The 17,221-nt window shown below is 47.8% G+C and overlaps 2 protein-coding genes across 3 annotated transcripts in view; one reads left to right on the top strand and one right to left on the bottom strand.

The window, feature by feature from the left end:
- Window positions 1-14,013, top strand: part of HELZ2 (helicase with zinc finger 2) — a 30,923-nt gene extending 16,910 nt beyond the window's left edge. For both annotated transcript variants that reach the window (XM_069034556.1, XM_069034555.1), the window contains exons 9-20: window positions 75-3,585; window positions 4,396-4,481; window positions 4,860-4,991; window positions 5,228-5,395; window positions 5,614-5,755; window positions 6,233-6,349; window positions 6,774-6,969; window positions 7,764-7,898; window positions 8,137-8,355; window positions 8,617-8,773; window positions 9,319-9,486; window positions 9,960-14,013. In XM_069034556.1, coding sequence (XP_068890657.1) covers window positions 75-3,585; window positions 4,396-4,481; window positions 4,860-4,991; window positions 5,228-5,395; window positions 5,614-5,755; window positions 6,233-6,349; window positions 6,774-6,969; window positions 7,764-7,898; window positions 8,137-8,355; window positions 8,617-8,773; window positions 9,319-9,486; window positions 9,960-10,084 — 5,156 coding nt within the window. In that variant the 3' untranslated portion in view covers window positions 10,085-14,013. The remainder of the gene's footprint in view (window positions 1-74; window positions 3,586-4,395; window positions 4,482-4,859; window positions 4,992-5,227; window positions 5,396-5,613; window positions 5,756-6,232; window positions 6,350-6,773; window positions 6,970-7,763; window positions 7,899-8,136; window positions 8,356-8,616; window positions 8,774-9,318; window positions 9,487-9,959) is intronic.
- Window positions 14,014-14,541: 528 nt separating this feature from the next.
- Window positions 14,542-15,525, bottom strand: FNDC11 (fibronectin type III domain containing 11). Its single transcript, XM_069034437.1, has one exon. The coding sequence runs from the start codon at window positions 15,508-15,510 to the stop codon at window positions 14,542-14,544; it is 969 nt and encodes a 322-aa protein (XP_068890538.1). The 5' UTR covers window positions 15,511-15,525.
- Between the last annotated feature and the right edge of the window lie 1,696 nt (window positions 15,526-17,221).

Below are 17,221 nucleotides of genomic sequence, written 5' to 3'. Positions count from 1 at the left end.
ACAGGTGGCAGCCAGGCAGGGTCTTCCCTGTTGGGTTCTTGTGCGTGACTTCTCCCTTGTCCCCTCTGGTGCAGGGCGTGAGTTTCGTGTCATCATCATCAGCACGGTCCACACCAGCAAGAGCCTGCGCGTTTCAGCCTCCCACCACCTCGAGTTCTTCAACGAGGCCAGAGTGCTCAACACCATCATGACCCGGGCTCAGTCACTGGTGGTTGCAGTGGGGGACGCCGTGGCCTTGTGCTCCCATGGCCAGTGCAGCAAAGTGTGGAAACGGTTCATCCAGCAGTGCATTGACAAGGGGAGCATCTTCCCGGAGAACCTGACAATGGCTCAGATCAAACAGGCTGCATGTGACAAGGACAGCTGGAGCAGGAGCCCAGAGGGTAACGAGGAGGACAGCGACACAGATTCCTCAAGCTCTGAGGGCGAGAGCATGAATGCTGATGATCCCATCCTCCAGGAGCTCTTAGATGAGAGCAAGAACGTGCTGGTGACAGTGTCCGAGGAAGGGCTGCTGAATGTGAAGTCGGAGGCTTCAAACCAGTGGAAAGACAAGTGGGAGTATGTCAGCTTCTCTTCTCAGATGATGCAGCAGTACCTGCACATGCACCCCAAAATGTACAAGAGGTGTGAGCTGATCAAAGAGGGGTTTGACAGAGCTTCTGCCTTCACCCTCAATGACTCCCCTGCCATGAACATCCAGATCAAAGGCAGAGTTAACTGCGGGACAGCCTTCACTGGGGACGAGGTGCTGGTGGAAATCCTGCAGAACAGCACAGGCGAGAGCAGCAGCCACCGCCCACAGGGGAGGGTGGTGGGCATCCTGAAGCATGCTGAGAGAGAACGGACCTTCATCTGCATGATGGACGAGTTTGATCCCCGTGTGATGATACCCATTGATCCCACTGTCACCAAAATATTCGTCCCAGGGTTGAAGGAGAAACCCAATGTCATTCCCATCCGCAGGTTTGTCAATGGAAAGTACAGAGTGGTCAGCTGTGAGAAGATCAACCAGGAGACAAGGAGGTGCCAGTTCTTCTGTGTCCAGGTCATCTCCTGGCGGGAAGGGTTTTACTACCCTTTGGGGATAATAACAGAGATCCTACAGGCAGCACTGACTTTGGAAGAAGGCTTAAAGATCCTTGCCTTGGAGTATGGTTTGGAGAACAAATACCCAGCTGCTGTCACCCGAGAGGCAGCCAAATACACCTCCAACAGCAACATAAACCTCACCAAGGAAACTCTGAAGGACTGTCGGAGTTATATGACCTTCACTATTGACCCCCAAGGTGCCAGGGATTTGGACGATGCTATCAGCGTTAGGGATCTGGGGCGTCACTATGAGATTGGGATCCACATTGCAGACGTGGCTGGCATCATTCCCAAAGGCAGTGCCTTGGACCTGGAAGCAAAGAAGCGGGGTGTCACCTACTATGCTCCCAAGCAGGAGCCTCTGTGCATGTTCCCACCCAAAATCAGCCAAGACGTCTGCAGCCTCCTGCCGCAGAAAGATCGACGGGTGATCTCCTTGTTTGTCACCATAGAAAAGGAGACTGATCAGATGTTAAAGGGAATCTTCACCATCTCCGTGATCCGCTCGGACAGGCAGCTGTCCTATGAGGAGGCAGAGCTCTGCATTAAGAACTGCTACAGGGGAGCAGCAAAAGCCCTTCGTTTTGATACCCTGGAGGACTGCATAGCTGTGGCTTATCACTTCTCCAGGATCCATCGGAAGTTCCGGCTGCAGGAGGACTGTTTCTATGACCGGCTGGATGAGGAAAGTTCCCCAGGTAACAGAGGGTCCCATCAGATGATAGAGGAGTTAATGATCATGTTCAATAGTTTTGTGGCCGAGTTCCTCACCAACCAGGAGGTGACCAGAAATGTCACTCCTCTCCGGTGTCAGTGTGAGCCAAGTCTTACACAGCTGTCACACATGAAAAACAAGTACAGCCACATCATTCCTTTGTCCATCCATCTCTTGCATCATCTGGGAGAAATGCCTCCTGGACAAGACTCCCCTAAAAATGTGGAGTTCAGTCTTCTGGGCCCCATTTGGAAGCACCTGCAGTTAGCTGCTAATGCCCATGACTTCCAAAAGATGCTCGACCTCGTTGTCACTGATGACATCCACCCAAAGCTGGCCCCCGTGACCCTGGAGTTCAGGAGAATGCTCAGCCGCTCCTACTTCTGTCGCTCCAACTCCACCGTCCAGTCGAAGGCAGGCCACTACTCCCTGCACGTAGACTCCTACACCTGGGCCTCCTCTCCCATCCGCCGGTACATGGATGTCGTGGTCCAGCGGCACCTTCATTCCGTGCTCCGCAAGAAGCCCCTCATCTATTCTGTGGATGACATCGAGTTTCTCTGTCATGACTTCAACAGGAAGAATACCCAGGCCATGACATATGAGAAGAGAGCCCACTCCCTGCAGATGGCCAGCCAGCTGAAGGACCAAGTCCTGCAGAAGATTGCTTTTGTGGTGGATATTGAAGAGATGAGCAGGTTTTTTAAAGCCTTGTTTCCCCTGAACAACGAGAGTCTTCCAGATCCGCAGAGAATTAGCTACAGGTCCCTTCAGCTGATAGAGCAGCCTGTGTTCATCCAGCAGCGGAACAGCATCAGGCTGACCTGGAAGAGAAGGATGTACTCTGCAGAGACAAAGGAGCAGAGCCTGCGGGAAGGACCCCTCTGCGACCAGAGCGTCACCCTGTTCCGCACCCAGACGTGGCAAGACGTGCTCACGGCCATCAGGAACGAGGAGTTTGACAGGGCTGCGTCCGTGCTGCGGCAGAGCAAGGAGCTGTACCAGCGGCACATAGGCTGGGTGAGGAAGAGCTCCTGCTCCCACTACATGGAGCTGTCCCTGGAGCTGAGCGCCGGTGACGCGCTGCGGTTCCAGCTCACCACTGATGTCAGCCAGGGCTTCCTGGTGCCCTTCATGCAGCTGTGGTGTGTGACAGCGGGGTTTGAGGTCTGCCTGCAGCACACGGAGAAGCCGATCGACTGCTTCTCGGCCTACGCCACGCTGCAGTCCAAGGACAGGTACAAGAGCACGACCGAGTACAACAAGGTGTGGATGCCCATGAGTGCCATGGAGTCTGCGGTGTGTGCCGTGGCTGAGAACGACTCGATTGTCCTCCGTGATATTAAAATAAAGTGGGCAAAGCAAAGGACAAGCAAAGGACAGCTGCAAGGGAGCTTTGTGCTGAACAAGAAGTGGTTGGAGGAGTGCTCCATTGAAGTGGACTTCTTCCACTGTTACCTGTGCATTCGTTTAGGTGGGCTGAAGCTTCCCAAGAGCCTCCAGAGTGATGAGGAATGCCTTAGCCATGGCCTCCAGAACCTGTCTTTGCTTGACAATGGCAAACCAGAGAACAAACTTGTGGTTGATCCCGATACCTACACCTGGGTGGCTCACGGAGTCACGGAGGAGTTCAACGATGATGAGAAGTCAGACAGGTCTGGTCAGCAGACTATGAACTTTTACATCCACTATATGTCTATGGAGAACATCCCTGTAGAGATCTCACAGGAGTCTGCCAGGTTCACGGTGGAGCTCATTCCAAAGATGCTGCCAGACATGTAAGTGGGCTCAGCAGTGTGCTCTCATTAACCTGGCTTCCCACAGGACCTTTCTGCTGCACCCCCAAGGGCCTTCCTCACTGCTGTGGCTGGTCCTCTGAAAAACCTGCCCTTACCCTTACTCTGACTGCCATACTGTTGGGCTGTGGGTCTTTGGGGGGTGTGGCAGCACTCCTCAGGTCTGTTCTCCAGAGGGTCTCATGCTCTTCTGATTGTCCCCGAGAATGGGAAGGTGGGGGAAAGTGCTGAAATTTCCCTGAGTACCCACTTCTTATGTTACTGGCTTGCTGCAATATGTGTTATAAAAGGTGAAGTGAAGCCCTGCAGTGGAGTTTGCTTAGCAGAAGAGCTCCCTGATTTCCAAATCATTCCCCTTTGTTGTGCTGCAAAGCAAGTTCTGCTCTTTTTAAAATCAGAGCTGTTGTCTAGTTTGCCCTTCCTTGTACACAGCACAGGCTGCCATGCACCCCCAGTACTGTAGCATTCTCAGGGCAGAATGTGCTTCCTTTTGCATCATGAATTTTAGAAAAAATTGGAAGCTAATCCAGTAAAAGGGGGTGAGCTGTAATAAAACAGAGTTGGGGCAGGAGTTGTGCTCCTTGCTCTCAACATCTTTGGAGGCTCAGCTGTTCAATCAGTTGAGAAATGGTCCCAGATCCAGAGGAGCAAAATAAGTTATTTTTGTGGAAGGAGTTAATGCAACAACAAAGTAGAGAGAAAGAATAAGTAAGGCAGTTGTGCAAAGCTGTATTACAACTTTTGCTGGTTTATGCTACATTCCATTCATTCTTACTTTTCCCTGTCTGTCAGACGCAAAGAAAAAGCACTTTGGAGGCTCAAATATTCCTCTGAGCTTGCTAAAAGCATCGCCCTTGGCCATGAACCTCCTCAAAAAGGTCAGTGCAAATATTAATCTTTCTTACCTTGTGGCTACTTGCTTCTGGCCAGGCAGGTGCCCTGGCAATTTCTCTGGGCCCTTGCCATAGGGGTGATTCTCCCACACCAGGAGGTTCCCCTGACAAGGGGATCAGAGGAGCTGCTATGTAATTTGGGATGCCCTGCTGATGGCTGGCATGGCTGAGATTGTCATCCCCAGGATTCACAGAGAGGGTTCATGGGCAGAGTATCTTGGCAAGGGACAAGGATTACTTCTAGGTGGTCTTGTAATGGACCACCATCACTAGGTACCTGCTGCACCCTCTTGCTGAATTTCTTCTGTGCTGCCCTCAGTAACCTTCTTTACATTTGTTTTCTTTGGCTCTTTGCTGTAACAGTGACAAGATCCAGATTCCTGCAGCAAAAATCCTTTGATATCCCCGGCAGCAACTGGAAACTTAACACGAGTCAGACCCAGGCTGTTCTGGATGCTTTGAGAAAACCCTTCACGCTCATCCAAGGCCCACCAGGTAAGGGGGGACAGCAGAACACACCTGCTGTGGTATGAATGGCAGGTGAGAGCTGATCTGCTGCTTCCATAGGACCACTGAGCCAGGAGAAGGGAACGTGGGTTGGCATCACCCACAGCTGTGCAAGGCAGTCCCCTCCGCTCTTGATTTTATTTCATGGCTGATCATCTGGATGCTGATCCAGAGCATGAGTGTTGTGGTTAAAATGTTCTCAGCATGCTTCTCTTTTTTTCTAGGCACGGGGAAGACGGTTGTTGGAACTCACATTGTCTACTGGTTCCATAAACTGAATGAGGAGACTGTTGAGAAGGACAAAACACCATGCTTGGAAGAGGAAAAGCATGAGAGGAGAAAGTGCATCTTGTACTGTGGCCCATCCAACAAGTCTGTTGATGTTGTTGCTGGTAATTACCATCTTTTATGCCCCTGAAGTGGCTTGTATTGGTGGGAGGCAGAACACGTGGTGTGGAGGGGCAGAAAGTGGGGCTGGTCCTTACAGAGGGCCCTGCACTGCAGGGAGAGGACCAGTGGAGATGGGATGATGAGTGAGGGGCAGGGAGGGACAGGCCTGAGCATCACCAGTGCCTAGTGCTGTCTGACCAGACCTGCCCTCCTTCTCCAGAGATGCTGATGAAAACGAAGAACCTGAAACCACTGAGGGTTTATGGGGAGGCCATTGAGGCCATGGAATTCCCGTACCCAGGGAGCAACCGGAACATAACCCGTAAATCCCTACGGGATGCAAAGCCAAAACGTGAGCTCAGGTAGGATGGCATGCCCTGCAGGCTCCTAGGGTGCTGGGGAGAGGTGGCTTCTGCATCAGTAATGCTGAATCAGCCAGAGCAAATACAGTTTCCCTCCGCCACTGCGAGCAGCACTATTAACCTGCTTTATAAATAATTCGTAATTAATTTTTTTCAAGTGAACGTGTACAGTCTAATGTAGCACCTAGTCAGGAAACCCAGGTTGTTGAAAAGTCCCTAGATGTTTTCATCTCCTTTTGAAACAGCTCTGAGTGTCTCTGACTTCATTCCTGCTTGCAGCTGCTAAAGGGAAGTGGTTGTATTTTATGTCATTGAGGTTGAATTTTGGGTCTACAAAGATAGGAAAGTTTCGCTGTGAGTTTTTTAGCTAATGGGGTTTCTCCACATAGGCAGGTGGTGTGGTCTGCTTCACTGTAGAGGAAATCACTCAGGTCTCAGTGTTAAGGGAAAATATTTATATGTTGACTCTTTATTCAGCAAAATAATCCTGCATCATCGCATCCGGCGGGCACCCAGCAAATTCTGGCAGGAGATCTGTCACTTTGACGCTCGGGTGAGGAACGGAGAGGAGATCACAGAAGAAGAAACAAAGGAGTGAGTAGGAAGAGACCCTGGTGAGAGATGGCTGACTTTGGCTGTGTGCCACCTCTGAAGCACAGATTAATAAACTGTGTGTTCAGAATAATGATAAAAAGTGATGAGCTCGAGGTTAGTGGTACAGCACAGAGCCTCAGAATCACTTCTGCACTGGTGCTGTTGTCCACCTGAACCAAAATTCCTGTTATACCTGTGTGAACCTTGAATCCTTCACCCGGACCCCCTGCCCTGTTGAGTTTGGGACAAAGCACATTTCCTACAGTGTCCATCCAAAGCCTTTTCCTGGGAACACCAGCTCATCCTGGGGAGGGAGGTGAAGCCATAATCATTTGGGAAAGCACAGCCTCTGCCTGGTTCCTGCATGAGGAATCTGGAGGTGTTTCCCTTATGCACAACGTGGTATTTTCTGCATTGACACTAGGTACAAAGGTTGGCTGTCGCAAGGTCGTGCCTATCAGCTGGCGTGTCACGATGTCATCCTGTGCACCTGCTCTGCAGCATCTGCCAGCATCCTGGAGCAGCAGCTCGATGTCAGGCAGATAATCATCGACGAGTGTGCCATGTCCACAGAGCCTGAGACCCTTATCCCCTTAGTCTGCCACCACCGTGCTGATAAGGTATGTCCCTGCCAAAGACGTGTCCCTGGGACAGCTGCTCAGGGCTCTCAAACATCTTCCATCCTTTACCATGCTGCTCTTCCAAGAGCTGTTAGGGTTTTAAGGTTTGTGTTTCTTTATGGGGTGGATATCACTGCCACCGAAAAAATGTTCTGGCCCAGGTACAAAGTATTAACATGATAAAAAGCATAGACACAGTGGGGGTTGTTCAACCTGGAGAAGAGAAGGGTCCAGGGAGACCTCAGAGCCCCTTCCAGTGCCTGAAGGGGCTCCAAGAGAGCTGGAGAGGGACTTTGGGCAAGGGCATGGAGTGACAGGACAAGGAAGAATGGCTTCACAATGACAGAGGGCAGGATTAGATTGGATATTAGGAAAAAATTCTTCCCTGTGAGGGTGGGGAGGCCCTGGCACAGGTTTCCCAGAGAAGCCATGGCTGTCCCATCCTTGGAAATGCTCAAGACTGGGTTGGATGGGACTTGGGCCAACCTGATCTAGTGGAAGGTGTCCCTGCCCATGGCATGGGGTTGGAACGAGATGAGCTTTAAGAATCCTTCCAGCTCAAACCATTCTGTGATTCTAGAATTCTATGGCTCTTTGTTTTCCTCCCATCACATGGAAACATTATCTAGGACAGAATCTTTATACCATGTCCAATGTGGTATTTGGCTGAGGTTTCTGTAAGCATAACATAAATAAGTAGCACCGAATGTCCATGTACAAACAGCCTTTCAAAGAGCTGATGGCTTTTGCCAGTGCCACCACCTTGCAGCTGAGGTGTCTGCTCTTCCTTCCAGGTTGTTTTGCTGGGGGATCACAAACAGCTGCGGCCGGTGGTTAACAACGATGTCTGCAAGAGTCTTGGCATGGAGACATCTCTCTTTGAGCGCTACAAGGGACAGGCGTGGATGCTGGACACGCAGTACCGCATGGTGAGGCCCTCCAGTGGATTGTCTTCTCTCCGTCACACAAAATGCTGCTAGGGCTTACCTTGAACATCAGATATTCTCCATTAGTGCTTCTCCTTCCTAGACACAGGATTATATAGGAATATACCAGTGCCAGCTCCAGCAGAATGGTGTTGTGGGTGAAGCCTGCCCAGAAAGATGCTGCAGGCTGAGAAGTTCCTTGGGTTTTATTCACCTCAGTTTCCCCCTTTTTCTCTGCCAGCACAAGAGGATTTGTGAGTTCCCATCCCAGGAGTTCTATGAAAGGCGGCTGAGAACATGGCCTCAGCTTCCTGAGAAACCCAGCGCGCTCCACCACAAAGATAACAACTGCTGCCCCATCATCTTTGGGCACATAGAAGGGAAGGAGCACTCCCTCATGATTGCTACTGAGGAAGGAAACGAGAACTCCAAAGCTAACCTGGAGGAAGTGGCACAGGCGGTGAGCAGGGTCCTGGGGAATTGCTGGGGATGCAAAGGGAGGGTGTTGTGCTGGAATTGTGGAAGGATGATAAAGATACAAAGATCAACAGTGTCTGCCTGGTGCCTCCCGGCTCTGGAGCACACCAGGAGGCCCCTTGGCAGAGGCAGGTGTAGGGCAGCGTGACCCCAAGGCAGGAGCCATTGCTGCCCTGGGGAGGGATGGTGGGGGGCTCTGCCCCCCGGCCCCGCTCCCAGGTGAGCAGGACGCTGGTCCCTCCAGGTGAGGATAGCCAAGCAGCTGACACTAGATGGCACCATCCGGCCGGAGAGCATCGCCATCCTGAGCCCCTACAGCGCCCAGGTGTCCGAGATCAACAAGAGCCTACAGAGGGAGGGCATCCGCGGAGTGACCGTCTGCACCATCATGAAGAGTCAAGGTGAGGGGACAGGAGGGGGAGTGTTGGGTCTGTCCCCTCCTGCCTTCCTGAGGAGCTGCTCACAGATACAGTCTTTGAGCAAACCCTACCCCAGGGTCATTTCAGCCACGGAAGACCAGATTTCTGGGTGATTTGTGATTATAATAAATCCTTTGGAAGCCTCTGGAGTGCTTGAGCAGGGTGAGGCTGCTGAAGGCAGGAAGGTGGAGGATCTCTAGTGGAAGATTTCTAGTGAAAGGTTCACTGCCCATGTCAGGGATGTTGGAACAGAGAATGTCCCTTCCAAACATAACCATTCTGTGATTCTGTGATTCTGTGATTCTGTGATTCTGTGATTCTGTGATTCTGTGATTCTGTATCTGAGAAGGGTGTTAGAGAACTGCCACAAGATGTTCATTCTCTTTGGAAAGCAACAACCAGGAGTCCAAAGGCCTCCAAAGCTGGAGACACCCAGATGGTGGCAGTAGAGAAATGAGTGTCCTGTGGGGTGGAGAAATGGCCAGATGCTTCCTTCTAAAAAACTCAGGTTTGCTTCCACTTTCTAGGAAGTGAATGGAGATATGTGATTCTGTCAACTGTACGCTCCTGCCCCCGGTCTGAGATCGATAGGAAGCCCACAAAGAGCTGGCAGAAGAAATACCTGGGGTTTGTTACCAACCCAAACCAGGTCAATGTTGGCATCACACGAGCTCAGGAAGGACTCTGCATCATAGGTTGGTATCACTGGACCATGCACAGGCCTGCAGAGGAATGGGATGCTTGGATAAAGGGGTGGTGGTCCAAACTAGTACAACCAGTAGTCTTGCTTTATTCTTTTGCCCTTTAGTCTGGGGGTTTGAAATTGGGCAATCTGGGCAAAGCAGGGCTCATTCACAGCTTGAATACAGCAAGTATAGTTAGTTTTTCTCACCCTTTGTTTTGGACCGTGTTGTTTCTGTTGCTTTCATGCTAGAGCTCTCTCCTAAGAAAAATCTGGCTGCTCATTTTGCTCCTAATCATGCAGGTGTAGGCTGTGGTGTGTAGGGAAGCTGCTCACAGATATGACAGCATGGAAAAGGGAGTTGGAATTTCACAGATACATCCCTGCAAGTGACCCAGCCCCCTTAGCTAGAGGTTATAGACAAAAATGGTATCAGCCAAGCCTCTTCTGACCACTAACCTACTGTTCCCATCCCTGTGCCCACAGGGAACCGGTACCTCCTAGAGTGCAACCCTTTGTGGGGGAGACTGATCCAACATTACCACAAGCACAACTGCTGCACTGCAGCCCAGGAGATCCGTGTCAGGAGGACCCCAACCCTCTGCCGGTGAGGACGGGCCCTCTCTGCCTGAACAGCGTTATGTGTGCCTTGGGAAGGACCAAATCTTTCCATTATTCAATGAACTACGGAGCCAAATGCAGCGGGGGATCTGGGAGCTTCCCGCACCGCGACCACTCAGCTTCAGTGTCTGCTTCAGCATCTTGGGGTGTTCTTAATCAGTGCAACCTTGGGCAGGAACTTCCAATTCTAGCAAACCAAAAAGCATTGGAGATGGATGATGGGCATGTGAATTTACTGGTGATGATACTATTTTTGTAACTGAAAGTTGCTCAGCAGAACCCTCATCCTACCTGCCACTGCAGCTGCAGTTTGGGGGGACCAAATATTTACTCCAGCTGTCAGGGTTGCACTTTGGGGATCAAATGCTCAGTCCATTCATCGGGGTGGAACGACTGCACGTAGCAGAGCAGCACAGCAAGCTGCTGTTTGCCATGGAGGACCAAAGCTTTTGAGTACTGCCTCTCATTTTAAATCCAAGGACAGGGGATTTTTAAGACTTCTCTTTTATTTTCTTTTTTTAAGTGAAGGAGGAAAGCAATGAGAGATGCATGCACCACTCTTTGTCTAGCCAAAATGTTGTGCTCTGAGCGTGTAAATATCGCAGCACCAAGGCCAAGGTGATTTTGTAAATAGATTTACGTGTTCTTTGTATGAAGGAGGTTGTCCTCACCAGCATAAAGGCAATGAAAAGTGGGGACGACTCCTACCAGGAAATGTTGGGATTTGTCAGCCCATTTTAAACTGTTCAGATTTTTATTTGAAATCTCCTGATGAACCCCTCCCCCTTTCCTATCCCACATTTTTTTAAAGCTGCTTTTAATTTATTAACTTTTAACTCTGTGAATTTGTTTCACAGCCTTATGGCCTGAGTTTTTAAGAGCAGTGAAGGAGGTTTGATAAGTGCACCACGGCATGTATGTGTGTAATGTATTTTTATATTTTCTGTAGCCAAACTGCTGTGAGCTGGAAGCTGTGGTTCACCAAAGAAGCTGCTTTCACCCAGTGACATTTGGCTGGTAGAGATGTATTGTGGTGAATGGTGCCCTCTGAGAATCATGGAGCTGCTTTTGGAAGCATGACAGTTTTGAGGGAGGGTGTCTTTTATCTCATTTCAATTCTGAATGTATGAAGTGCCTGCCTCGGCTCTCCCCAAAACACATGCTTGGCTGTCCTTAGGTGTTCATGTGGGATGGAGCTGAGCTGCAATCATGGCATTGTACCAAGTCTGTACTGTGCTGGGACACAAGTTATCCTTGTGGTGTGGATCCCTGTGATGTCACAGCACTATAGCAGGAGGAAATTCGTACTGTTTGCAACTGAAATCCAGCATGGCTCTTTCCCATGTGGAGGAATGGCAATAGGAAAGCATTGTGTCTGGAAAAGTCTCCATTTAACTCTGTGTTTCTTCTCATGACTCTGTTAGACTTGACTTCAGAACCTATGGAGAAGTTTTGTTGTTCTCTTCCTAGTTTTAAACTACCTTCCTGCAGTCTGCCTTTGCGGGGTTTGAGGTGTATGCCAAAGACCACCCAGGCTTGCTCTTGTCCTACTGAAGTGTAATAGTGGGCATATGGCTGGCAATTCCATGAAGGATAAAAACCCATAGGAAGTACCTCCTGCAGGTTCTAAAGATGCTTGATAAAAGCTGGTAAGGTTTAAAATTCATTTTTCCTCTTTGAAGTCATCCTGGGTGGGATCTTAAAAGATTCTGTGCCAGCCTGATAAGCAAATATTACTGCAATTCCAAAATAATGTCTGGGGATCATTCTGTGGACTACTGAAATGCAATCATCTAGCTCTGAGATGTTATGGAGAATATGAGAAAATAGTAGAATTGTTGGAATAACTACTTCAGCATGGTGCCAGCTTCATTTTAACAAAACCACCTTGGTTCCTTTAGAACCAGTGGGTCTCATTTTCATGTTCTCCTGTGTAGGAACCCAGAGTGCAGAGAATATTTCTCTGCCTCTTTTGAAGGGTTTTTACCCCCCTGAATAACACTGTTTTGACCTTTGTCCATGGAAAAAACTACCAACCCTCAGACAAGAACTAGAAAATACAATGGCGTGAATTAGGTGATAGACTACTATGTAAGATTGTCACAGGGTGGAAAATGTAGAGGTTTTGGGCTTCTCTCTGTAGTAAATAGATAAGAGCAAAAAACATCAAAATGGAGAATTGTTGTTGTTCTCCAAACCTTCTTTTTCTTCTTCTACTATTCCATATTCTGCAGTAAAGTAATTTGGGATTATTGGACAAAAATTTCTGCAGTTCCTGGCTGTTGCTGAATAATTGGTAGGAAGATGAAAATAATACACGTTTTTAGTAACCATTGGTTAAATTATCTTTAAAAGGCTGTGTAAATCTTGATAATTAGGCTTTCTCCTGCATTCTCTGCTCTGTGCTATGTTGGGGTCACACTAGTGACTCTGTTTCTCTGATAAGACTTAATAAACAACTATCTAGCAGCAGAAGAGGCTGAAAGTCTCCATTTGTCTCTCAAACTAACTCCTGGCAAGGACTTTAAAAACCCTCTCCCATCAGGAGAGGTTTGATTTACGCCACAGGCAGTGGCACTCCTGTAAGTGAAGAGTTTCTCCCCTGGGTTTTGTGCTGTTTATTTCATACATGTAACACAAACAAGGAGACTCACCCCAAGTGTAGTGGCTTAGTCAGTGCTCTTGGAATGGGTTTGGCCAAGAGAGTCCTCATAAAGCAACTCCCTTTGTTCTCATTGGGAAAAGACTGTTTATTTCTACTCCATGGAGGTAGATTGAAATGCTTTGCTTGGTCACCTCTGTGTTGCAAGACAATATATGTGGATTTTTTTTTTCCTCTGAGGAAGTATTTTGTAACTGGTGATTAGGAAATGCACCCAAGCAGCAGTTACAGCCAGGCTGGGCCCTTGGGCATCTGGCAGTATGAGCAGGTTCCTGGAGGGCTGGTCATGCAATAGTCAGGGATAGCAGAAAGTGCAATTAAACTTTTTATAGATGGTAGTGACAGCTGAGTATCGTGTAATGTCTTTATGTTCATGCAGAGAATCATAGAAATCAATAGAGGGAAAAAAAGAGTTCAAATTAGCCTGGTTTCATTTGCATGCAGAGTTTTGAATTTACTTTTGAAAGAATTTTATGTTCGAGCAATATTCTTAAAATACCAAACTCTTGATAATCCCAGTAGGAACACTCTGGCAGTGTGGTGCCCAGGGCATCTGTCCAGTCACAGGCTGTGTTCCTCACAAAGACAAAAGCACATGGCTGCAGGACACAAATGTCAGTTCATCCAACAGCATTAACTTAATTTCCTCTGCACTAGCTAGAGTTTGAGCACAAATTGAACAAGAGGAACCTGTGCAGGCAGCCAGTGGTGAGCCCAGCATCAGGCCAGCTGGACTGTTTTTGAGGATTTGGACAGATCTGTGCAGGACAATCAATTTACTGCAATAAATTGTTGGGTTTTTTAAAAATATAAATGAAATGTCAAGTGTCATGAAGTGTGAATTAAGGAACTTGAAATGTGGCAGGTTTTTATCTTTTGTATGTCTGTGACTTGCAGCAAACCTCAAATGATCTTTTGGATACAAATATTTTTATCTGCTTTGACTGTTTGTAAGAATGAACCTCAACATTCCTTTTTTTGATATTTAAGCCATAATTGTAAAAATGATTTAGATTTATTTAAATAATAAATTTTATTACTAAAATGTCTGTTTATGTAATGGTTTGACTAGAATCTGTCTGGGGACAGCTCTGTTTGGACTGAACCAAATGTTAAAAAAGAAAATTAACATTAATTGCAGTTTTTTGGCAGAAAAATAATTTTCTACATATTGATGTATTACCCTTCCCTGTTTGTTGGGAGGCGTGGGGGTTATTTATTGTTGGGTTTTGGTTGGTTTTTTTTAAATTAAAGTGATCTTTTCATGCACTACAGAGGGGTGAAGTCATGCTTAGGTACCTATAAGGCACAGGGTGTAGAGGGTGAGAGAAACCAGTGATGGACACAAGTCTGGGTGGGTGATTTGGAGAGCTTAGAGACATCTCAGGTCTCTAAGCTGGCACATGTTCAGGTATTTTGGAGGAAGGACAATAAAAACCCAAAACATCATTGGAAGAAGCTGACACTGAGCATCCATCATGGATGGAAAGCACTGGATGGTGGAGATGCTTCTTTCTCCTGTGCTCTGCTTTGGAGGTGTCCTGCGAGACTTCCTGGTTCTGGCTGCTCCCACCTGTCACCTCTGGCAGTGGGACACAACTGTTGAGTCCCAAATGCTGCCTAAAGGTGTTATTTTTTGTGAGAAATTTCAAATGGGTTACTGCTAACCTGGAAAGATTTTGGGAAGGCGCCTGTAAAATTGCTGTTGAAAACAGAACGAGTTTGATTTTATGCATACCGTTTATTTATTTTTATTTACTCTTACTCATCTTTTTCATTAAACCATTAAAGTGAGAGAGCCGGTCTTGTAAGCCGCCTCATCAGGCTGCGGCTGGGGGCTTCCTTGGTGTCCTCAACAGGGTGAGATTTTGTCTTCAATACAATGCAGTCGTGCCACTGCGAGTAGACGAGCGTGTGAGTGTCGGATCTCCTCACTTTGAACTCATACAACCTGCCAGGCTGCAGGTGGTCGATTATACACGGGTTGGAGATGACTTCCTGGGTCCGGCCGTATCCTGGTTCTGTCTGACTGTCATCTGTCACTAGCTTGATCTCCAGCTGCCATCGTTCAAGGTGTGACTCTTGGCTTTCAGTGAACCACTTGAGCTGGACCCAGGTCTGGCATGCAAATGACTCTATCCGATCAAAAATCGGCGGCTTCTTCGTATAGAGAGAAAAACTAATGGGAGGGTGTAGAGCACCTCCAAGATGTATCTGTGACACCAAACTGTGCTTGACATGGAGCTTCCTTGGCTCTTCCAAGGCAATGAGCTTATTTAAAAACATGGAGAGCTTAAGAACTCTCTTTGTATTCAAGTCCCACTGGGAGAGGAAAGTTTCCACGTCACAGATCTGTACATAACGGCTCAACTCCTCCCGACCTCGTTCCAACTGTTCCAACAGCTCTGTTAAAAGTGCCAGTTGGATTTCAGTCTGTTTTTTTCCCACCTTCTTGATCTTCTGGAGTTGGCAGGGGTTTGCTATTTGCAAGATGTCAGCAAAAATCATCATATTGTTCTGGTCTCTCACACACACGTGTCTGGGCTGAAACTTCAAGTAAAAGTAACACTTCTTCAGAAACTGAACTTTGTTCCAGTGGTACTGGAGGTGGTGGGGGTTCAAGTCAGAGCTCAGGAAATCCAAGACAAGGTTTTTGTTTCTCAGGTACTTCTCCATGCTGGCATTGTCATCCTGTTCTTCTCTGGGTGCGGTACTGTCCGAACTGGTTTCATTCTCACGCAAAACCTTAGCCATGCTTCCAAAGCTTGGCTGCTGTGTAGGAAAGCAACAATAATAACATTAAGAACCAAAGGAAAAGCAGCTGTGAGGGAGTACAATCATGGCTATGACTCTTCTCTCTTAATTAAAGCTTAGCTTATAAAGAACTGTCAGACTAGATGTAGTTCCAGAGGAATTTTCCTCTATACTTGTATGGTTTCTAATGTTTTGTCTTCCAACTGGTCTCCCTCTACCCACCATCGAGAGGTTCTACCTCTGCTTAATAGATTCACTGTCAGGAACTATTCTCTGATACACTCTGCCAAAATTTCTCCCTATCTTATTATCTTGTTTCATTCTAATTAGCTACCTTTGTATTCCTGTAAGCAATTTCTTTCCATTCTTCTGCCTCTCTAGAGATGTCTATTTTTCTCTCTTTGTAATCTGCCAGGCTGTTGAGGTTTGAGGCCCATCTTCTCAGCCAGTTCCTACAGCTACATAATCACCTTGGTGATTCAAATTAACCCTCTGCCCCCCACGTGAGCTGGAACGCAGCAGGCAGAACAATGCAATGCACCGAGTGCCACCTCACGACAGCTTCCAAGAGGAATGACAGCGTTTTCCTTGCACTTCTACCTTCACCAGTGGATTGACAGTCATAACCTGACAATGTTTTCAGTGATGTGCTGCTTCCCCTATCTTTGGTTTTAGTTTGCATCATCTCAGACCATGAGGTCTACTTGCTTTCTTGCTTTTCTGCAGTGTATGGGAGGAGAACGACACACATGTAGAGCACCTGTAAACAGGTAGCAGATTGCCATGGAGGTGTTTAGGCAGTGGTTCTTGCAGCACCACTTCTGCTGGCTTAATCATAGCTGTTTACAAGGGCCTGGAGTGAGGGGACAAGGGGGAGTGGCCTCAAACTGACAGAGGGCAGGGTTAGATAGGATATTAGGAAGAAATTCTTCCTTGTGAGAGTGGTGAGGCCCTGGCACAGTTGCCCAGAGAAGCTGTGGCTGCCCCATCCCTGGCAGTGTTCAAGGCCAGGATGGATGGGCTTGGAGAAACCTGGTCTAGTAAAAGGTGTCCCTGCCCATGGCAGGGCATTGGAATGAGATGGTCTTTAAGGTCCATTCCAACTCAAACCATTCTGGATTGATTTTATACTTCATTTACTGGCAAAGATGTGCTCTGGCTGGCGGTGCCATCTGTGCCAAGGTGGAAGGTGTTTCTCTGTTGTGCTTTAGCTGAAGTGCCTGTGGCTCACACAGCTTATGTACCATAAACAGCAATTAGCTAAATAAATGTCTGTGTCCCTGTTGCTAGTGATACTGTAATGAGAACCCAGCTGGACATTTAGGTAGCTTTCACAAGCTGGACACACTTGATTTGAAAACAAAATAAATACAGTATTCTGAAACTAAGATCTAACTGGGATGTTTTAATTCTTACATGCCCTGTAGAAGCTAGATGGTGAGATCTACTTGACAAAGCCATTTTTCTTGGCCTCATTTCCCCTAAATTCATAACAGAGCTAATAACACTTCCTCATAGGAATTCCAAGCATTTGTAAACCTTTCAGCTGTCTGGCCCCGAGCTGCACCACAGTTTATAGTAAGTCACTCATTTGCAACTTTATCTTCCAAGAGAGCTGTCAACTAAAAGAAAAACAAGCTGTATTTCCTTTTCACATTTTTCTTTCCACAAAAAAAAAACCGACCCAAACCAAAGCAGTGCCAGCTCCAGG

The sequence above is a fragment of the Aphelocoma coerulescens genome, chromosome 20, assembly GCF_041296385.1.
Source record: "Aphelocoma coerulescens isolate FSJ_1873_10779 chromosome 20, UR_Acoe_1.0, whole genome shotgun sequence".
In the NCBI taxonomy this organism is placed as follows: domain Eukaryota; kingdom Metazoa; phylum Chordata; class Aves; order Passeriformes; family Corvidae; genus Aphelocoma; species Aphelocoma coerulescens.
This window is presented reverse-complemented; position numbering and strand designations above follow the sequence as displayed.